Source organism: Delphinus delphis, chromosome 8 (assembly GCF_949987515.2).
Source record: "Delphinus delphis chromosome 8, mDelDel1.2, whole genome shotgun sequence".
Lineage (NCBI taxonomy): Eukaryota > Metazoa > Chordata > Mammalia > Artiodactyla > Delphinidae > Delphinus > Delphinus delphis.
Window position 1 is genome coordinate 87,490,998 of NC_082690.1, and position 23,046 is coordinate 87,514,043.

General features: G+C 46.8%; 1 protein-coding gene and 1 long non-coding RNA gene across 3 annotated transcripts in view; one reads left to right on the top strand and one right to left on the bottom strand.

Moving 5' to 3' along the window:
- Positions 1 to 23,046, bottom strand: part of PAMR1 (peptidase domain containing associated with muscle regeneration 1) — a 164,459-nt gene that overhangs the window by 64,462 nt on the left and 76,951 nt on the right. Inside the window, exon 1 of one of the 2 annotated variants that reach the window (XM_060018706.1) lies at positions 6,288 to 6,476. The exons of the other annotated variant lie outside the window; for it this stretch is intronic. Within the exon in view, the coding sequence (XP_059874689.1) occupies positions 6,288 to 6,360 (73 nt within the window). The 5' untranslated portion in view covers positions 6,361 to 6,476. Of the gene's footprint in view, positions 1 to 6,287; positions 6,477 to 23,046 lie in introns of those variants that run through there. 2 annotated transcript variants of the gene reach the window in all.
- LOC138414154 (uncharacterized) lies at positions 4,250 to 12,963 on the top strand. Its single transcript, XR_011246575.1, has 3 exons — positions 4,250 to 4,590; positions 8,633 to 8,783; positions 12,723 to 12,963. It is a non-coding gene; the product is annotated as an uncharacterized lncRNA (long non-coding RNA).

A 23,046-nucleotide genomic window follows, 5' to 3' on the forward strand; every position in this document is an offset into this window, starting at 1 on the left:
CATGCCTCCTTCGCCCAGCGGTTTTCCATTAAAAACTGGTTGGAAATTTATTGTAACCAATCATAAATTCAGCTGATGAGGACAATTGCTACATCTTCCCATGAGCTAAAGTTGCCTGAATGTGTTCCCCACTCTGTTCCGGCAGCCGCAGTCCTGGGTTTCCAATCTCCAAACCAACCGACCAGACTTCTACTTACATTGACGCCGGCTGCCAGAGCACTAACGCAGCCCTCTGAGACAGCCAGAGCCTCGGAGAGGGCAGTGATGAAGATGCCGACACTGCAGGAACAAAGGCATCTCCCCAGCTCCAGAGGCAGAAGGGTGACAGAAACATGTGTCTTTATTTGCCGCTCAGCCGAGGGGGGCACTTCCTTAACCATTTGACAAAGGACCCAAGACATTAGTGTCTAGTAGACAGCTGATCCTCATTCAAAACCCACCTGAGTATTCATGGAGGGCGTCTCCATTTCCATCCCCTGCAATAGCCATCAACTGCGTTATGCCAAAAAAAAAGAAGAAAACACGCTTCCCTTTACTCACGCCAGGCCTGCGGTTCCTGTTCCATAGCCTGAGAGTTTACACATTGACGATCTTGACAGAATAAATCCATAAAGGAGAAGCGCTACCCAGCATCAGTGCCAGGCTTGAAGCAGGTCTCATCCTTAATTCTGTCCCTCCACAAGCAGACACATGATTTTGATTACAAAGGCTGACCACGGGACAAAGAAATTCTCTCTTCCCACATCTAATCAGAACGAGATGCATGAGCCTGTGGACAGCTACCCCAGAAGTTAGCGGGATGGGCAATCTGCTTAACACTCCTGGTTCCTTTAGAAAATGGCTGCTCTTGGTTTCCACGTGGTCCCACTGGGGCTGCTGAGGTCTCTCCCTCGTCTCTCACATCCACTCTGCCCCCACAGTGGTGAGCACATGACCTCCCTGAGGCCATTCTCAGCTCCTGGAATATCCAAGGGATAACCAGAATTCTTTACTAACGCCATGGTCTTTATGATTCGGCCAGGAGATCTACCATAGTCGGACCCCCTGCTGACCACGGCAGCGTTGTGTAGTGTTTCAGTGCATGCATAATGGGGTCAGGCTCTCTGGGTTCAAATCATGGACGTCCAGCTCTGTGACCTGGGCAAGTACTGTACCTCTCAGTTCCCTCCTATGTAAACTAGGGATAATAACACTACTAATTGGCTTCTAGATGTGTTGTGAGGATTAAATAAACACAAGTAAAGCATATAGGAGAGTGCCTGGTATTTACCACAAACTCAGTAGATCATTTGGGATCTGGTCCCTTAGGCATGGAGGCTTCCACCATTGGTGTTTCCACCATCACCCGGTGAAGAATCTGATGTGCAGCCCTACCTACTCCACTCTCAGCCCACATGGGCTCCGCGTCTGTATCACGAATAACAACCGAGAACAATGAAAGGAGTCATTGTCGGTGGGTTGGGCAGTGCGGGGGGAGTAGTAGAAAGTCCCACCGGTTAAGAGAGTGGAATATCTGCAGCCAACACTACTTGTCTGCCTTCTGTGAGTGGTTTTGTTTATAGATATGAGGTTTGATTCTTTTCCTGCATTTTACTTCTTTCTCTCCATTATAAACCTAATGCTTTGGCCCAGATCTCATGATGACTGACGAACAGAACTCCTTAAACACAGACCAGGCTTGGACTCTGATAGACTTTCTGCCACTGATCTGGTAGCTTTCAAAGCTCCAGCTGCCCTCTGGGTCCTCTGCCATGGAATTCAGGAATTAGAAAATGTAAACATTGCTTTCCCCTCCCCTTTAAAATAAAATAAGAGGAAAGGGATCTGGGCTCCTATGACTTTCAAGTATCCACAAAGTGAGGGTGACAGGTTCTCCCACATGTGGGAGGAGCAGGGCGCCACCTTCTCTCATTTATCACTGAAATGGCACTTTTCCCAATTTGCACATACCCCAGATCAATTGCAGTGTCTAGAGCTGGGCTCAGGGGAGGCAGGTAGAGAGGTTTTCTCATGCATAGGGATTGGCCATCCCTAGTAGGGCAGATGGAAATAATTTTCTGACTTAAGGCCAGTCATTAGGTCCTCCAGACGTCATGAGACGCCATTATCTCAGCCATTGCTGTCTAGCCAGGGTAACCCAGATGCAGATAAGTTTAAGTCAAACCCATGGTCCCTGCCAGGAGCATTCCAAAGCCCTCCCTAAGCTTCTGGATATTTCTAAGGGACTTACATGCTCCAGGTCACATCTGCCTCTGGGTCCAGAGGTGCTTTGTCCCTAGCTTACTGACCCAAACATAACACCAAGCCTCACCCTCAGTTTCCACCAAAAGCTCACTCTCAAGGGCATTCCTGAGAATAGAACATTTTACCAAAGAGTTGGTGGTCACAGAGTTGAGATTACATTCCACAAAACACACAAGTTAAAATATATTTACGTCCCTTCTTTTAAAAGTCCTGTCTGCTACGAAATTCTCACTTGTGCTTCCCGCCATTCAGTACACAGCCTTCTACCTTCTCTCTTTCACTCTCCATTTCTGCCCCATCTCTCCCAGGAATGGAGGTCAAAAATGCAAATGCCAGTAGAGACTAGCAGAGAACACACGTGTGAATCGAGAAGGCAGGGTGTCAGGCCAGAGAGGGGACCCAGCCTGCCTCAAAGCATTCAGCTTCAAAATATTTTTAAGCGTCATATCCTACTAGCTACTTCTGCAGACCTTTGACCCGAAGGCTGCCAATCCTTCGGTGCTACAGTCCCCCTCATTGCCAAAGTCACCCCCAAAAGAGCAGCAGTGCCACCCAAACTGGAGCTAGCAAGAACCCTCCCCCCGCCACGTGTGTCCTGAAGCCATGCCATGATCACATGTGCATCAGTATACGATGCTGTTAGGTGCTTGAGTTTAAGTCAGCCAGGTACCACATGAGCTTGAGCTCAGAAATTCGACAGTCTGGGCTCACGCCAGGCTCCGCTAATCTGCTTGCGTTTTCTTTTTATCATTATTACAGAAAAATGTAAATAACATAAATTTACCATTTTAATCACTTTTAAGTGTACAGTTCAGTGGCTTGGGTAACCATCACCACTATACATCGCCAGAATGTTTCCATCATCCCTCACTGACACTCTACACCCATTAAACACTAACTCCTCAATCTTTCCTCCCCACAGCCCCTGGTAACCACTGTTCTACTTTCTGCCTCTATGAATCTGACTTCTCTAGGTACTTCATATAAATGGAATCATACAGGATTTGTCCTTTTGTGTCTGGCTTCTTTCACTTAGCATAATGTTTTCAAGGTTCATCCACGTTGTAGGCTGTGTCAGAACTTCACTCCTTTTGAAGTCTGAATAATATTCCACTATATGTACCTACCACATTTTGTTTATCCACTGATGGACACGTGGGTTTTTCCCACCTTTTGGCTATTGGGAATAATGCTGCAGTGGACACTGGTGTACAAATACCTGCTGGAGTTCCAGCATTGACTCATTTTGTGTATATACCCAGAAGTGGAATTGCTAGATCAAACGTTTACCTTTTTCAGAACTGTGCCTGTGTATCTTTGGACAGGTTACAGACCCTCTCTAAACTTCATCTGGAAACAGTACCTACCCTGCTTTGGCTCAAACACTGGGCACATCATAAATGCTCACAGATATTTACTCTCCTTGTCCTCTGCATTTGAGGTACTCAAACTAAATGATCTCTACAGTTACTCCCAGCTCCCTAAACCAATGATCCCACTCTCAAATTATTTCCCTGTTGGAGAAGCCAGGAGTTCTCAGAATATATATCTGGAGAACACCCTCTTCATGGTCCCCACAAAAATCTAGCCCTGCCAAGAAGGCCCAATTTTCATAGCTCTCTCCTTGGAATTTGCTAACACATCCCATTATAAACCAACATCTAATTTTTCTTGCCACTCCTTCCCCCTTGCTTTCTTTCCACATTCCCTTTCTCGGTTGGCTTCTCCTGCCCACTGAATATCTGTGCTTCAGATTATCTTCCCCAGCTGCCTTGATGCTAATTCCCCACCAGCTAATGTCTGTTGGAAGCAACACTTGTGAAGTTATTCATATTAAGGTTTCACTCCCCAGAGTCGAATCTTGTAAATGAGTTGTTCCTTTTAGGCAGAATCCTGCTGGCAGAGCTACTGGTATTTGGTGAAGTCAGTGGAGTTGGGTTTCTCCCCTCACATGCTGTTTATATTGGGTTATCACTTGGCCCGATGTTTGGATTTTCATCCTCAGACACGTGTCCCAAGTCGATGAGCAACAACCGTCTGCTGTGCCATCCCCGTGGATGTTTACATTTCATCAGATGCTCTTTTTAGAAAAGTAATTAGAGGAAATATGCTGCTAAGCTTTCCTTGACAGGGCCAGATTCAGAACTCCAGCGGGGAGTGGACTCATTCACTCGCGACTTGAAGAAATATTTTCCTTCTCCACTCCATCCCTCCGTGCTCCCTCTGAATGCGAATGCTCGACGATGAAATACCCTTGCTGGACTCGTGAAGTTGCTCTCTGGTTCAGTCAGCAGCTCGGCTGCCCAGACGCCGCGTACCCTCCCTGAAGCTTTTCCAGAGCACAAGGTAAAAGAGATTCTCAGTTCAGGAAAAAATGAGTTTTTCAGATCCTGGGCAAGAAAAAAGGGGCAGCTGAGCTTTGCTTTTTAACTTTTCTGGGTTTCAGCCATCTTACCTGCCACGTTAGAAAAAAAGAAGCAGGGGCGTGCTGATGCAGGGATGAGCAAACTAGACCTCGGAGCCCTGGTGCTCCAGAAGGAACCAGGTTCCTCTGGAGTTGGGCTCGGGCCACCATGCCCTGGAAGTTCGGCTCCAAAAGGCAGAGGTGGAACAGGAATGAGCCTTAAGGAAAATTCACCAACTTACCCGCTGGGGCAAGTGTCTGCGTTTGTGGATTAACAGACTTCCCCCTCCTGGGCTCCTTCTTCCTACATTATTGTCTTTGGGCTGTGCCAGATGCCAGTGAGGCAACATTCAGATGAAACTCTCTCTCCAGCTTGAGAGTAAATCACCAAGGAAGATTTCACCTGGGGCTGGCAGGCTACGGGTAGATGGGAAGTATTCACCAAAATGGATTTTGCATTTTTTATATCTTGGCTTTTTGTTCGTCATGAAGGGATATGCCCCACGGTCCAGCTCCCCTTCTACAGTAGCTGATTGCATTTTACACCCTCACCGCTCCCACTTACTCTGTTTCACTCTCAGGCACTTGCCAGCTATGTGCAGCAATGGAGCATCCACCTCTCGAGTAGAGCACAGGTGACAGGTAACCAGCACAGGTGACAGGTAACCCCCGGAGAAGGAGAGTAGCAAAAGCTCACACACTCCCTGCTCCTCTGCAAAGTTGCCCTATTTTATCATGTGTGTACATTTCAACCGGTCCTTATCTCCCGAGGTCTCACCCTACCTCCTGACACCTGGCCTCTCCAGCCATAGGACAGATGATCCTAAGAAGTCCTCCTTCCCTGCTTGCCCGGAAGCAATCAGAGGACAAGCCTGCCCTCTCCTTGCTTCTGCTGGGTCAAGAGGCTCCCAAGACCTCTGTGTCTCGTTTCAGCCTCACTTGCCCCAGGAGCCTATTTGACATGGGTTTTGTGGCTCAGAAAATGACATGTGAAAAACACAGAAGCCACAGCTCTTTCTAAACAAACACTGTGCTTCCCCAGAAACGACTTGCACTCTTCACCTCGGCTTTTCCTTCTTCCTTCTCATTCTTATCAGAAAGGAAGTGGATATATGCTGAGCGAGTACATCTCCCTTGCTGGGAATCTGTTCTGAAGGGTTGTAACTGTAAGATTTCGTCAAGCAAGACGCCCCAGAGGGACACCCTCACTGCAAGCCCTGCTCTCATCCTCCTCTTTCCTTCCAGCAAATCTCTGAGGGGGCTTCTTCCAGTGGGAAATTTAGCTTTTGCATGTCAGGGGGCATACCTGACACTGGGTGGATTCCCGGAGGTGATTTTGTGCTTTCAAAAGCTAAAATAAAAACCCAGCAAATAAAACTGTAGCTGGTACCCTTCATGAGGCAGTTCAGTCCCACAAGTTGGGATGACAGAAAACAGTGTCCCGTTCTCAGGGAGAAAGACAGACACTCCAGCATCACCAGCCAAGCCCCCAAGATTATCACTGAGAAGAAGCCCCCCCCTCCCAGCCACCACCCACATACACACAAGCACCATCTCCTGGGACCCCCCAGTCCTGCCCCCTACCAAACCCCAAGAGGGAAAAGTCCCCTCCTGGGGGTCCTGATGCTACCCACAGTACCTCTTGGCAAGGAGGAGATGAGAAGCAGCTGCAGGAAAGTGAGCCCCAGCTGCGGCCACCAGCCCAGCTCCATCGTTCCGCGGTGGTGCCCGGAGCGACTGCCGGGGAGGGACCGAGGGAGGCCGGCGGGCAGGCGGCTCTCACACGGACCTCCCCAAGCCCCAGCAGAGCGGGAGCTCGGGTTTCAGCTCGCCAGGCTCTCCCATCCTCATCCGAGGGGAACCACCTTCAGCCAGAGCGACGTCAGCCCAAACCTCTCCTCTCCGCGGCTGCCTTAACCCTTGCGGGGCCCGGGGAGGTGTGGCCGCGCGGAGAGGCCCCAGGCTGTGGCTGGAAGGGAAGCTGCGGGGCACGGAGGCCAGCCCAGGTCAGGCTGGGCTCCCTCAGCGCGGTGAGGGGTGGGGAGCAGCCCTTAGTACCCTGAATGGGAGCGGAGGTAGACGGGGCTGGGGGCCGCTCAGGTGAGGCCTGAAGCACCTGCCCCCAACACCCTCACCCACACCCCGAGCCTGGGATGGGAGGTCCACTGCCTGCCTTCACTGCGCACACTGCGTCTGCTAGATTAAAAGCCTGCCTTCGAGGGGGAGGGGGCGCACTGGTGATGTGAGGAGAAAAGCAGCCAACCTGCCTCCTCCTCCACCTGTATCCCCAAGTCTCCTTCCTACCTGGAGCATTTGCCCCAGGTGATCACAGTTTGGAAATCTTAGCCTTTGCCTCTACAGGCTTCTGGGAAAATTCTTCATCTTCCCATGGCGCCCATTATGGTAAGTTCAGCAGCATAAAAGCCCCTGCACACATGCTAGGCAGGGTATCGGGCTCAGGGATCAAAGAACATACAGGATATTGCCTCCGTTCTGAGGACGTTCAGTCTAGGTACAGAGATAGCAAATGACATGTTGAAGTGAGGAGGAAGGATGCTTTACAAGATAATAGCTGACATTTTTTTATCAATTTCTCTGTGCCAGGCATCTAAGTACCTTACATGTATTAACTCATTTATTCCTCACAATAAACCTATCATCCCTGGGACTTCCCTGGCAGTCCAGTGGTTAAGGCTCCCCACTTCCACTGCAGGGGGTGCAGGTTCGATCCCTGGTTGGGGAACTAGGATCCCACCTGCCACGAGGCATAGCCAAAAATAAATAAATTAATTAATTAAAAAATAAATAAACCTATCATCTCCATCTTACAGATAGGGAAACTGAGTCATTGAGAGTTCAATAGCTCATCCAAGGTCAGGCAGTAAGTGGCAGAGCCAGTAGGAGAAGGGGGTGTTGGGCCCAAAGCCAAGTCCCAGGAAGAAAAGTCACCCTGGTGTCCAGACTGAGGGATGGAGGAGGCCAAGGCCGGCCTAGAGAGAACAGCTGGAACTATGGAGTAATGCCTGGACTAAGGAGCCAGCCGTGGAAGTTGAAGGGGAAAATGATGGGAGAAACTTGGCGAAGGTAGAATCCCAGGACCCAGGACAGACTAAATGGGCAGGAGCCCTGACACAGGTGCTCCTCTCAGGGAGAAATTCCTAAGTCCCAGCCCTGCTTCTGGGGCCCATTGCAGCCGAAAGATTGGGAACAGCAGTCAAATCCTTGATTCGCCACTAACTCTCTGAATCTCAATTTTCTCATCTGTCACATGGAAATAATAACAAATCTACTTTGTAGACTGTTTGGAGAATTTAATGAGATTATATACATAAAGCCCTTAGCACAGCGTCTAGCTCATCCTCAATGCTTCATAAATATAAATCCTTGTCTGTATTATCAGTCTGAGACTGACCCCAAGGACATCCCGTGGTACGGGCCTTCTCCCTCACCCTCAGCTTCTCTATACAGGTGAAATTTGTTTAAAACAAGCATCAAAAATAAACTTAAAAGGGGGGAAAATGCCAAAGGGCAGCACACCTAGGGGGTAGAGGGAAGAAGTTAGAAGAGGAGAGGTTTACTTTGTTGCTGGTCAACCAGCTCTAGTCCTTTGGTAATGGGAGTGGGGAGGTGGTGACTTAGTTTCCAAATAACTGTAGGTATTAGAGCCTCTCAGGAATCTGCTTCTCCCATCAGCTGACAATGCTACTTCCTTCTTCCCTTGTCTCCCCTCACCTACACACACAAACACACCCTCCCGGAGTCATACCCAGCAGCCTCTCCCTACAGCGATTTACCCCACTAGGGTGGAGCCCCAGGGGATGAACATAACTGGCAGCTCCCTAAGGAAGTCCCTGGTGCCAGGTCTTTGCTTCTCCAGGCTTAGGGGGCTGGAAACAGGCCCTCACATCTATCTTTGGAATGCCCACAGGAGTAATTGGGCCCTACTAGTTTGTTGTCACTAATTTGGGTTTGCAAACTTCCTAGGGCTATGGAACCTGGAAAGGAATTCTCAGAAAGGAGCAGGACACATTCTTCTGGGGAACTGAAAGCAGTGATCAGATATTACCCTGTTGAACTTGACAATAAACATGGGCTGGTAGAGGAAGAGGGAAGCTATGACTATGATACAAAAAAGGTCAGTAGTTTGTCTGAGTTCATACAACTCTACACAAATTTCCATTTTCCTACCCAAATTTAGCTTCCTCTCTTCCCATTATGGTCAAATCAGTTTTTCATATTGATAGAGTTTAGTATTATTCTAAGTCAGGATTCTTGACCCAGGTTCCATGGGGTCTATTGGGAGGAGAGTTTCACATGGCCTTTGAACCTCTGGAAATGATATGCAAAATTTTGCATGCAGTTTTTGGAGTAAGAGGGAGCCATGGCCTTCTTCAAAATCTCAAAGGGATCTGCCAAGTCCCAACTTTTTAAGAATCCCTGATCATCATAAGTTAACACTGAAAAATTCACCAAGTATCTGTTGGGTTAGGGGAAAGTGGTTTGGGACAGACAATTGTTGAATCTAGGCTATAAGCTGCACAATGGGTATTTGTAGGACCCTCCCTCCCTCTTTTTCTATTTCCGCCTTAAGAGCTCTTGCTCTGAGTCATATTGCCTAGTGTTGAATCCAACTGGACCACTTACTACATATGTACACCTGGGCAGGTTATTCCACCTATGATGGCTATAGTTTTCTCACCTGTTAAGTAGAGAGAATAATGGTACCTGTCCCCATAGGGTTGGAGTAAAGAGCTCAGAACAGTGCCTAAAATATATTAAGTACTCAGGAAACATTAGCTATTTTTATTATGATTCTCTCCCCCTCCTGCCCTCACTTTCTACACCCACTTCTGGGAGGAATCAATCATTACAAAGGCTATGGGTGAAAGAGGCAAAGTGCCATGCTGGGAAGTAGGGAACAATACCTGGAATTAAGAATTATCTACTTATAGGGCTTCCCTGGTGGCGCGGTGGTTGGGAGTCCGCCTGCCGATGCAGGGGACACGGGTTCATGCCCCGGTCCGGGAAGATCCCACATGCCGCGGAGCGGCTGGGCCCGTGAGCCATGGCCCATGAGCCATGGCCCATGAGCCATGGCCGCTGAGCCTGCGCATCTGGAGACTGTGCTCCGCAACGGGAGAGGCCACAACAGTGAGAGGCCCGCATACCGCAAAAAAAAAAAAAAAAAGAATTATCTACTTATAATCAACACTCAGAAATCAACAATTGGCTGTAGTAGATGGAGTGGGGCCACCCATTTAATTACAAGTCACAATCCCCTCTAATTTTCACATGAAAGGATGAGGCACTCTAAAAACCCTGAACCTTTTTCAATGCCGTGGGAGGCTGATTGCATGTGAATACACAGAAAGAAACCGCAGAGAAGGCTGTCCTGTGAATGCCAACAGCTCCCCAGTCTCCAAACTATACCTTTTTCAGATCAGCACCTGAGCAGCAACCATAGAGAGGGCAAGCCAGAGTAAAGAGCTGGGGTGCTACAGGCCTGCAAGCCTGAGAGAGGCATCCCAGAGCACTGGTCAGTAGTGTGGTCAGTAAGTGTGGTTTTCATCAGCGTACGAAACACAAAGTTCAAGTCAACCAAGGCCAGAGATGGAGAAGGGGAGGTCTGTGGAAAAGACAAAGTGTCCTTCCACCAGAGCCTGCTCTAACTGGCCACACCATGGAAGTCTCCAGCCCTAATGAATCCCGGCTGTTCACCTACACAACAAGCCCCAATGTTCCACCTCCAGGGCTGGCTCAGCTCTGCTCCCTTTCCATTGGGAACCAGGCAAAGGGGTAGGTGAGTCTGTCGTTCTTTCTTTAACCACATTCTTCTTGCTCTATGTCATTCATCATGGAAATTGCTGAAAGTGGGCACACTTCCCTCCTTCATAGTCAATGTGCTCCTGAATCACTTGGGGAAACCTATTCTTGACTTTTATATGTGTATTTATAAACTTCAAATTAAAGTAAAACGTCTGCCATGCCATGGAACTGCAAAGCTTTACGAAGAACACTGGCAAAAACTGTGACCCCGATCCAAGTGGCTAACTCAACAATTACAGGCATTTGAGCCATTTACGATGAGGAAGGGACCAAAAAATAGAATAACTCCAAGGAAAGGCAGCAGGGTACAGTGGCATAAAAAAGGCAACAGGGGCTTCCCTGGTGGCGCAGTGGTTGAGAGTCCGCCTGCCGATGCAGAGGACATGGGTTCGTGCCCCGGTCTGGGAAGATCCCACATGCCGCGGAGCGGCTGGGCCCGTGAGCCATGGCCGCTGAGCCTGTGCATCCGGAGCCTGTGCTCCGCAACAGGAGAGGCCACAGCAGTGAGAGGCCCGCGTACCGCAAAAAAAAAAAAAAAAAAAAAAAAAGGGCAACAGGCCCCAGAGTGGATCCAGGCTCTACTACCTACCGGCTGTATGAACTTGGGTAAGTTCATTGGCCCCTCTGAATCTCAGTGTCCTCATCTATAAAAGGGAGGTAATAGCTACCTTATAATTCTGGTGAGATTAAAATGAGGCTGGCATACATAATGGTAGCTCAGTCAAGGTTGACTGTTGTTACAACTACGCATGAACATCTACTTTTAGAGTTTCATTTCAAAATGAAACTAAGTAGGTACCATTTTCCACAGGTCTGGTGATATAAGTTAGGTTATGTTCCTATATTGATTTGCAGCCAATGCATGTGTGAAGAATATATTGTCTTGTATGTTTATGCTTCCAGTTGGAAGTCTAGGGATAGAGTGTGCATTTGTTCAAAGACAAATCGAGAGGCCTGTCCTGAGTAGACCCAGTCCAAGTGCTGAAGAAAAACTTATTCTGATGTTCGTTAAAGACTGTAAGGAAGATTTTATTCAAGGGACTGCAGCAATGGGTGTCTGCAGGAAGCAGGGGAGATTGGGCTCAACTCTGAATAAAACAAGCAAAAGTGAGGATTTATCACCAAGGAGCAGGGTGCGGGGTCAGTGGATGGAAAAGTACGAAGAGGAAACATTAGGAATAAGGGGGGATACTGGCTAATCTGATTTAACAGGATTCTTCCTGAAAGCACATCAGGGTGATCAGATATCAGCCAGGAGATGGTGGGGGATGAGGAACTGAATCAGACATCAAGGGTGATCAGATATCAGTGACGGGAGGTTCTCACTAAACTGACTTGGCAGGATTCTTTCTCTTGAGGACAAGCCTCAAGGAGGGGCCTAGTCAAGAAAAGGCTTACACAAGACTGACTACAGCTTGCTTAAGGAGCAAGTCTTTGTCACACAGGACCCACAAAATCCCCTGAAAGGCCCTTGCTTTGAATGTCTGGTTCAATCTTGCCACATTGTTCACTGGGATAAATAGGATTTGCATATAAAGTAACCTGTCTCCTTCCATGGAAGGAAGGAAAGGAGAAAGCACAAATACCAGGTGAAAAATCACCCATTCACTTATTCAGCGCACCGTATTGCACGTCTGCTATGTGCCAGACATCATCTCCGGTCCTTGGAGGATAGCCGTGAACAAAACCTGTGTGGTCCCTCACCTTGCAGATTCGCAGACCAGATAGCAATGAGACATTGGGCAACTGTGATGAGCAGCATGACTGAAGGTGGAACATTCCAAAAGCATGTGACCGGGAGATCCAGTCTGGTCTGAGGTCAGAAATTTCCCTGAGAACGTGACACTGAACTTCAGACCTAAAGAAACACAGAGGGAAGGGAGAGTAGAGGACAAGAGATGACGAAGTCCGGGTAATAAGGAAGCTAGAGGTGCAGGCAGGCCTTCAAAACCATGAACTTGATTCTGAGGGTCACTGAAAACAACTTGAAGGCCAGTGACTGGATCATACTTGTGCCCCAGACTCAGCTCTCTGCACCTACATCCACCATGCAACAGGATGGAGAGAAGTGGCTTGATCTGAGAGGCACCAAGGAGGTAAAAAGGATGGGATCAGTGATTATGGTGTATATTGAGGAGAAAAGTGAGGGAGCAAAGACCACTCCCAGTTGATAACTGCGTAGATGTGGGTGGGTGTATGGTGGTGCGCTGTGTAGGACTCTCTCTCTCTCTCTCTCTCTCTCTCTCAGATCATTCACTCTGGGAGAAGTCAACTATGGAGAGTCTCACACAGAAAGGAACCGAAGCTTCCTGACAACAGTCCCATGAAGGATCTTGGGAGCCAGTTCTCCAGCCCTTCCGATGGCTGCAGCCCCAGCCAGCAACTTGCCTGTGACCTCACCAAGAGTCCCCTTAGCCAGAGCCACCCAGCTAAGCTGCTCCCAGATCCCTGACCCTCAGAAACTAGGCAAGATAATAAATTGTGTTGTTCTGCACTGCTAAATTTGTTACACGGCAATAAATTACTACCACAAAAGATTTCTGAATTGGGCAACCTGGGGTAGAGGAGAAACAAAAACTGTCTATATACTTGGTAAACCTGCAGCCAAATGAAACCTTCTGGGCAGCCGCAGCTTAAGGACTCAACAGTGAGAAATGTCAATACAATGAGCCTATCACAGGGAAGAAGCTTTCAGTTGTGCATAATAACAAACCCAATTCATGTGGCTTAAACAACAAGGAATTGTATTATCATGTATAACAATAAGTCCACAGATAGGACAGCTCCAGAGTTAATTCTGTGGCTCAACAATAGTGTTAAATACTTAAATAGGTCCAAATTACCAACAGATACATATAGTGTGCACACATTTCTATAAAATCTTGGGACATATAAAAATAGCATGTGTTATACAGATGGCCAACAGCCACATGAAAAGATGCTAAACATCGCTAATTATTAGAGAAATGCAAATCAAAACTACGAGGTATCACTTCATACCTGTCAGAATGGCCATCATAAAAACATCTACAAACAATAAATGCTGGAGAGGGTGTGGAGAAAAGGGAACCCACTTGCACTGTTGGTGGGAATGTAAATTGGTGCAGCCACTATGGAAAACATTATGGAGGTTCCTTAAAAAACTAAACATAGAGCTACCATATGATCCAGCAATCCCATTCCTGGGCATATATCCACAAAAGATGAAAACTCTCTAATTCGAAAAGATACGTGGACCCCAATGTTCATTGCAGCACTATTTACAATAGCCAAGACATGGAAGCAACCTAAGTGTCCATCAATAGATGAATGGATAAAGAAGATGTGGTACATATATACAATGGAATATTACTCAGCCATAAAAAAGAATGAAATAATGCCATTTGCAGCAACATGGATGGAGATTATCATACCAAGTGAAATAAGTCAGAGAGAGGAAGACAAATATTAAATGATATCACTTACATGTGGAATCTAAAAACTAGTACAAATGAACTTATTTACAAAACAGAAACAGACCCCAGACATAGAAAACAAACTTAAGGTTACCAAAGGGGAAGTGGGGGGAGGGATAAATTAAGAGTATGGGATTAACAGATACATATTACCTATATAAAATAGATAAACAACAAGGATTTACTGTATAGCACAGGGAACTATATTTAATACCTTGTAATAATCTATAATGGAAAAAAAATTGAAAAATAGAATGTATATATATGTATTCAGTTATGTATATACATAACCAAATCACTTTGCTATACACCTGAAACTAACACAATATTGTAAATCAACTGTACTTCAGTAAAAAAAAAATAGCATATGTTGTTTGTGAATAGAAACACATATCATTAAACTACTAAAACATAGTTAGAAATGACATACACTACCTTCAAGGCAGGAGTTACCACTGAAAGGGAAGCGCATCACAAAATGTGAGCTATGAAATTTTAGCTAAAAAATAAAACAAATGAAGGAGAAATTGAAGCAACTGAAGGCAAACGTTAACATCTGTCTATCTCTGAGGCTAGTGCATAGGGATCCGTTATTGTCTGGAATTTTTTTGCATGTCTGGATTATTAATAATTATATCTATATTTATAGTTCTATAAAATAGCTACAAAAAATGTAAGAAGGGGACACATTGGAAAATATTTTAATGGACAGAGAAGACAAGCATTTATTCTTAAGAAAACCTTTTGAAAGAATGAAATAATGTCATTTGCAGCAACATGGATGGACCTAGAGATTATCATACTACCTGAAGTAAGTCAGAAAGAGAAAGACATACCACATGATATCACTTATATGTGGAATCTAAAATATGACACAAATGAACTTATCTACAAAACAGAAAGACTCACAGACATAGAGAACAGACTTGTGGTTGCCAAGGGGTGGGGGAAGGGATGAATTGGGATTTGGGGATTAGCAGATGCAAACTCATATACAGGATGGATAAACAACAAGGTCCTACTGTATAGTACAGGGAACTGTATTCAATATCCTGTGATAAACTATAATGGAAAAGAGTATAAAAAAGAATGTATATATGTGTATAACCGAATCACTGCTGTACAGCAGAAATTAACACAACACTGCAAATCAACTGCACTTCAATAAAAAAAAGAAAAGAAAATACTTTGAGTGTCTCCTACATGCCAAGAACATTCTAGGCTATGGGGAAAGCATGGTGAACAAGAGAGAATGACTTGTTTTCATGGAGCTTGCATCCTACTGGGCAGAGATATATCACAAATAACAAAGAGGAGATCATATGGAAGGGCTAGAAATGAAACAGAGAAGTATGCTAGGGGTGACGGAGGAAGGTACTTTCGTTTGCAGAATCCAAGCTTCTCTCTGAGAAGCTGAGAGTTAAGCTGAATGCATCTGAGGAAAGGGCATCCCAGGCAGAGGGAACAGCTAAGACAAAGGCCCTGAGTTGGGAATGAGCTTAGAGTGCTTGAGGAACACAAAGCAGGCCAGTGTAGCTGGCACACAGCTCTTTAGAAAAGAGGGAACATGAAAGGGGCCAGGAGAACATGCTGGGATGACCAAGTGAATTCACACCACTGTCACGCTACCTTCTGGGCATCAGGGAATTCTTTGAAAATTTAGTGAAAAGCTATGGATTCTAGAAACATACACACATATTGATTTTTGCTTACAGTTTCAGGATATGCGTGGACCCTCTGAAGCCTACCCAGAAATGACCTAATTGCAGCATTTGAACTCAAGCCACATTATTCCCAGTTGGTGAGGGTATGGGCGCCTGGCCATTTCTACCCAATGCAGGACTTCTCCATAGGTAATATTTGCACTAGAGTTCCCTACCACGCTGACCAAGAAATCCTGAATGCTGTTCCAGTCTGAAGGTCTCCTACCCCATCCTCCTGTGTTTCCCCTGGCTTTTCACCATGTCAGACCCGCACAGCAGTTTGAAGGCTCTCCCTGCCTACTCTTGCCTCTCTCCCCTTTATTTTTCACAGGCTCTACAACCAAGAATTCTGTCTTGCACTTCTAACTTAGCCTGGTGTCTGCTTCTTAAAGGGACCAACCAACATAACTGATACTGGGAATAATCAAAAACAAGAGGTGATAAGAGGGAGTTTGCGTTCTAGATCACTTGCCACACAGCTGGCAAGGAAGGCCCCATCCCAAATGGTATCTGAGGTATAGATAATCCTGGCACAAGGTGGCAACCCAATTGCTAAAAATTTCACAGGTGATTCCTTGGAAGGACCTCCTGGTGGAGGGGAATGCCTGGGCTGGTATGAAGATTCAGGTGTTTGCACATTATGGAAGAATAGCACATTTAAGGACAGTAGAAACAGCTGGTTACTAACTGAGTTGATTTGATGCCTACAGAGGGATAATGAGAAACTAAGGGCAATTAACAAATTTAAATACTAAGTGCGAAAGCCAGTGGTCCTCTTTCGTAGTTCCTGCAGTGGGAGAGTGGACTGAGAAGCTGACTCAGGTTCTGATGTTTATAGTCACCAGGGTTCAAAGAGAGTGGAATGCTTTGTCACCGCCACTCTACTATGCAGAGATCAGTGCCCTGCCTGGGAAAACCTGAACTGAACATGAGATTGAGTCATCTGGATGGATGCCCCCAAAGATTGTGGTTCCATTGACTTCCTTGAATCCTCTGAGCCTTCAGAGACGGCTCATCTGTCCCTATTAAGAGCTAGAACTCCTTCCTGTGGGAAGATACAACATGGGCCTCCCCATTGCAAGAAAACAGGTGTCCTCCTCAGGACTTTCTCCCAGACCTGTCCTGGCTGTCAGGCCAGAAAATAGGGTTAAATTCCAGCATATTCCCAGTTTAGAACATAAGGAAAGAGACAAATCCCAATGGAGCTGCAAGAATTAGGCAGCACATACCAGCATGAGCCAGGGGAGTACCCATGGGATTGGATTTTGAGGGTGCTTGATTAAGGAGTACAGGACATAAGAATGGACAAGCAAAAGTTCACTTACTTTGGAGTACTCTTCAGGAACATGGATTTAACGCCTTGGCAAGAACCCTAGGATATGGGCAAATTTGCTAGTAGGTAAGTCTTAAAGACATGGAGAAAAAAACAGCCCATTCTGGGACTTCCCTGGCAGTCCAGTGGGTAACACTCCAAGCTCCAAATGCAGGGGGCCCAGGTTCGATCCCTGGTTGGGGAACTAGATCCTGCATGCATGCCACAACTAAGAGTCTACATGCCACAACTAAGAAGTCCGCATGCTGCAACTAAAAAAAAAAAAAGATCTCGCAAGCCACAATGAAGATCCCACGCGCCACAACTAAGACCCAGTACAGCCGAAATAAATCAAAAAATCAAAAAAAAAAAAAAATAGCCCATACTGACCAAGTGGTAATGCCTAAGGTACCATGGAAACTAGTGGGATTAAATGGCTCAGGGAACTAGGCATGCTGAATTGGATATATTACATGAGGACAGAAGACACATCAGAAATTTTGTTCCATGGAAGGACCTAGAGAACGTGCTATTCATGAAGGCCATCAAGAACATGCTGATGGGATGAATATTAGCATCACTAAGACATTAAGTGGTGGCTTTCCTCTACAGGCTAGGATTGACTATAGGGAATATGTCACAGAACTTGGCTTACTAATAGCAATGGGAATGATAAGGCCTCAAAGCAAAAGAGTCCAGATGATGGTTATTAATCACCAGAAATGAGGGGGCCCCACAATTGCTATCACAACCAACAAGATTGGAGGGGCAGCCAAGGGGGCTTGACCCACAAGGAATTGTGGATATGGTTAGTAGAACATGGGATCCCCTAGGGACAAAAGGCACAGGCAGACAAAGAGGGTGCTGCTTAATATATACAATCCAAAAAGGCAAGAATGAATGAGCAGGAGGCTGGAGGTGGTCACCTCAACAGAAGTCATGAACTTTGCTCAATCCCTGGACCTGAGCCCGTTTTCATCTCCAGACTCTGTTGGCTACAGAGGTGGATGGGTCCCCAAAAGGAAGTACACAGCAACACCATGGCAAGTATATACTAATGATTCCCTTAATATTTCCCTTAAAATACCTACAACCATTTACTCAGATGACTGGGGCAAGAGAAATACCCATACATTTTGAGGGTTATTGGACAGAGTCTGAGATGATATCAATGTCTGGAGACCTGAAATGTCATAATGGCCACCTGTTTGAGGTATACGGCAGCAAGTTAATATAGTGAGTTTTGGCCAAAGGCCAACTTACAGTGGGTCCAGTGGGTCCATGGATTACCCATCCAGTGATGATTTTTCTGGTCTCCAAATATATAATTGGGATTGATATACTCAACTCTTAAATTCTTACATGAGATCCTTGGTTTATCATAATGGAAAGCCTGAGTAAAAGCCTCTGAAATTGCCTTCCCCTCTGAAACTTCAGTTCCCCCAAACAGTGAATCAAAAACAATATCACATTCCTGGGGAAGTTGGAGATTAGTGCCACCCGTAAGGATCTTACTGATGCAGTCACGGTGGTCTTCTTCATATCTCCACATCTCAACTTAACTCACCAGTCAGGGCCCTGCAGAAACCAGACAGATACTCTAGAATGACTGTCAATTATCACATACTCAGCCGAGAAGTAGTTCCAATAGTGGCTGTCTTGCCATTCATGGTACCTTTGCCACAGTAGATTATTATGGACTTGGGCAAATGGTATGCAGCCAATGAGTTCTTTTCTATCCCAATCAGAGAAGAGAATCAGGAGCAATTTACATTCACATGGAATGGACAATAATATGTATTTACAGTATTGTCCTAGGTCTATGTTCATTCTTCTGCTGTCACAATATAGTCAGAAGAAATCTGGACCATCTGCACATCCTTCAGAATACCACATTGATCCATTCTATCAATGGCAGAGCCGGGAGAGTAAGAGCTGCCTAGCACACTGGGGGCCTTGGTGAAACAGCTCACTTCAGATGGTGGGAGATAAACCCTAGGAAGATGGAGGGGCATGGCACATTGGTAAAGTTTTCAGGGGTCCAAAGATTATGCTGAGAAATACTGTCCAAAGTAAAAGACAAATTGCTGCATTTTTTATCCCTTAGAATGAGGTATAATGTCTGTCATTCCCTTCTGGGTTGGGCTCTGGAGGCTGCACATCCCACATCTAGCAATACTACTCCAGTGCATATACCGGGAAATCTGAAAGGTAGCCAACTTTGTGTGGGCCTGGAGCAAGAAAGGAATCTGTAGTCAGTTCAGGCTATGGAATGAGTAGCTCTGCCACTTGGAGTATATGATCTGGCAGACAATCTGGTGTCGGAAGTGTCAGTGGTGGGAAAAGATACAGTAAGGATCTTATAACAAACCCCAGTGGGAGAATTACAACAGAGGCTCTGGGGTCTGGATGAAGGCCATGTCAGTTGCAGGATGTGCTTTTTGAGGAATATATCCTAGAGTATTTCTGGGCCCTGGTGGACGTGGGACATTTGACCCTGGAATGTCAAGTAATCATGAGCTGAGTTCTACCAGACCCTCCAAGTCATGAAATCACACAGGCCCATAGCAGGCCATTCTAAGATGGAAATGGTACACCCCAAATGGATCCCAAGCAGGACCAGATGGCACAATAAATGTTCATGGGCGTGAACCCCAGACTCCCATGCTACCTTCCATGACTGCCCAGTACCACTCTCTCAGCTTGTACCTATGGCCAGATGGTTAGGAAGGTTCCCAAAACAACTAGCTGAAGGAGAAAAATCTCATGGTTGGTTTACAGGTGGGACATCTTGGAATGTGAGTACAAGTTGAAAATGAATGGTGGGTGTCTTCCAGGCATCATGGAGTGGACGCGAATGACAGAGCTGAGGGAAAACCTTTCCAGTGGGTGGAGCTTTGAGTGGTGCACCCAGTCCTCTGCTCTGTGTGGAAGAAAAAGTGGCCAGAAGTGAGAATATATCAAGTCTCATGGACAGTAGCAAATGGCCTCGCGGGCTGATCAGGAGCCTGAAATGAAAAGGACTGAATGATTGGAGGCATGTGGATGGGCACATGGGAGTGAGCACCAAGGATGACTAGAAAATGTGATCATGGTAGAAAGAAAGCATCTACCATGGGAAAGGCATTGAATAGCCAAGTAGACAAAAATGACGTTAGCCGGTATTTGTCATCACCTGACATGATGGGCACATGAGCGTTCAAAGTAGTAGAGATAGAGGTTACACGATACAACAGCCTAGACTGCTGCTTACAAAAGCCAATCCAACTACTGCCACCTCTGAATATCCAGCTTGCAGGCAACCAGGCCCAATGCTGAGCCCCTGACATGGTACTATTCTGATCCAGTAGGACTGGGACAGGGACGTGAGATTTTGCATTTCTAACAAGGACTCAAATGATGCCACTGATCCCAACAACGCCATTGACACTGGTCTGTGCACTGCAATTAGAGAAGTAAGGCTGTAAAAATGCAGAAACTACCACCTCTAAGGTCACAGGCTAGACTATTGAGAGAGGAAAAGTTCTTCCAGCAGGCTCTAAAGGAGAGTCATGAAGGTTCTAGCAAGGACTACTTCCCCTTAAGCAGGAACAGCAGCAGGGAACTCCTGACGCATGAAAGCGGGCACCAAGGACTTAGCTTGACTTGACTGAGAGGGTTTTCAAACCATGTTCCCTGGGACTGAAGGGGTTACTCTCTGCTAAGCAGCTTGGAGATGAGCAGCGTGACTTGCGTTGCATCTGGAGGGATTTAAGACTCGTAACAAAGTCTTCTGTTCCCTCTGCACTGCTGGCTTGACCATGGGCCTTAAACTTTCAATCTTGAGTTTCTATGAACTGCAACAGAGCTGTCATCAGGGAAAGCATGCTATTCTCCAAAGGATTTAGAGGGTGGGAGGGATCTGGTGGGGGCCCCCCATTAATCCAAGTCGGCGCATGCCCCTCTTGGGCTCTGCAAACCTGCTTTACCCCCTTCTCCTTCACAGCGGGGCTCCCAGCCATAAGTCAGGCTGGACCAGAGCTGCACTGACACCGGGATCCTCATGAATGACCCTCTGGTGGATTGGGCCCGCTTATCTGTGATTTGGCTCCGGACCCATTTTTTTCCTATCATATGTCATTGGAAAATTGATCTCCTTTAAGATTTGTGTTTCCAATTGTGTTTCTGGGCAGGTGACCAGTGGAATGCAGCCAAGGAAGTGTAGACAGTTAATGAAATCTAACAGGGTGCACACTTTCGGTGACCTGTCATGTCTCCATCAAGCCTGTCTCTCATATTTCCTCCACTGAGCTCTCCCTCCTGGGTACAACCTGGGTCTGTTCTCCATCACCACAGCAAGAGCCTCAGGGAAACACAGGTGTCTGCAGTCATTAGAAATTCAAATCCACCTGCTGCACCACGTGCAAGAAGGGCAACTCAGGGTCAGGGAGGATGTGATAGGTGAGGGGTGGCTGTCTGGCCATGAGTCCAGAGGGACCCATAAATCATGCCAGTTTCCAGAGGCAAGGAGCTCTAATAGGGGTCAGGTGAGAGGCCCACCTGCGGCCAGATGGCTGGATGCTTTTAAACAGTGACCCCAGAAGGTCTTCAAAGTGGGCGTCTGTCATTCCTCACACCCTGGAAGCAATTTATGGCCCATGTCTGCTCTTTCTCTGTGTGTCTCAGTACATCTCCCCCTCCTCTGCTCTCTGCCTCTCTCTGCTCTCATTCTCTATTCCCTCTTTCTTTTGCTTTCCTCTCTCCTCTCCTCTCCCTTTCTCTTTTCAGTGAAGCAAGGCTCAAGAACCTAAGCATGAGGTCAGGCTAGGCCACCACTCAAGTAGGGCAAGGGGATTTTCCAGCACATGACTGATGTACAGCGGACCACTTGAAACCTGCCTGGAGGGAGCATGAGAAATGGGCTCAGGGCCCAGTTAAAACGAGAAGTGGCCCATTTTTTGTCATGGTCCTTCGTTTCCACCCATTCCCCATTTTAGCATCTGCTCACCTCTCTTGCATCTCCGTGGACCTCCCCTCCCAGGCCTCACCCAGGTCTGCCAGCTCTGCTGTTCCCTTCTCCAACTCCTCCCATGCTTACTCATGGCATCCAACTCTCCCAGTAAAGCATCTTTGCTAAGCACAAGCCTTCAAACCAGAGGAATGACCTTGAAGGAGGGCATTTCTGAGTCCAGGGTGTGCCATCAGGGGAGACATTTTGGGCATGCTGGCTTTCTTCTGTCCCTCCAGCCACACGACATGGAGCCACCCAACCTAAGGCCTGCTTGTCTCTTAGCATCAGTCCACCCCCAAGTCTCAGTGGTCTTAGGAAACTATCAGTGATCTACCTAGTTCCTCCAAACTCCCACTGGCTCTTTCTTCCATAAGATCTTAGAGCTCATCAGCCCCCATGAGATCTCAGCCTCTTGTGTCCTGGTGTCCCCTGGGGGTGTCTCCCTGGTGGTCACAAATCAGTCAGCTACCGCAGACACAACACATCCAGTTGCAGCCACTGGGTTTTTCTCTTCCCCACCTATACCGCCTGCATCCAGAGCCCCCTGAGAGCTCACCATGTAGCCTCTGAACGCTGCTGACACTAGTTCAATGCCAATGTCCACACAAAGGTGCTACCTGCCACTACCCCAAGCTGCTGGGCTTCCAAGTTCAGTCCACTCCGAAGTGAGGCTATGACCCCCCTCCTCACTCAGAGTCACACAGGGTCACCCAGACCTCCAAAAGGCCCTGCTTGTGCCCTCGAGGGTCATGGAGTCTGTTGTATAATACAAACAGTTCCTCTTTCTTTCCCTTAGGAGCCTCCTTTCCACAGGAGTAAGACACAGGCCATGTCTGATTCATCCCCCTTCCTTCCCAGTGAGGGGTGGGAAAGCCTTCCTGCAAATCACCTCCAAGTGGTCCTCCCACCACTTCTACAGACATATTTGAATTCCATTTTAGGCTCAGCTCAGATATCCCTACTTCCCCCACCAGCACGCGCGTGCACACACACACGCATAGATGATTCTGTAATTTCCGTTTACATCATCCTAGCAAATAAATCAAAGGAGTGAGTGTGTGTGTATGTGTGTGTATGTGTGTGTGTGTGAGTTGAGTGAAAAAAAAGCAGAG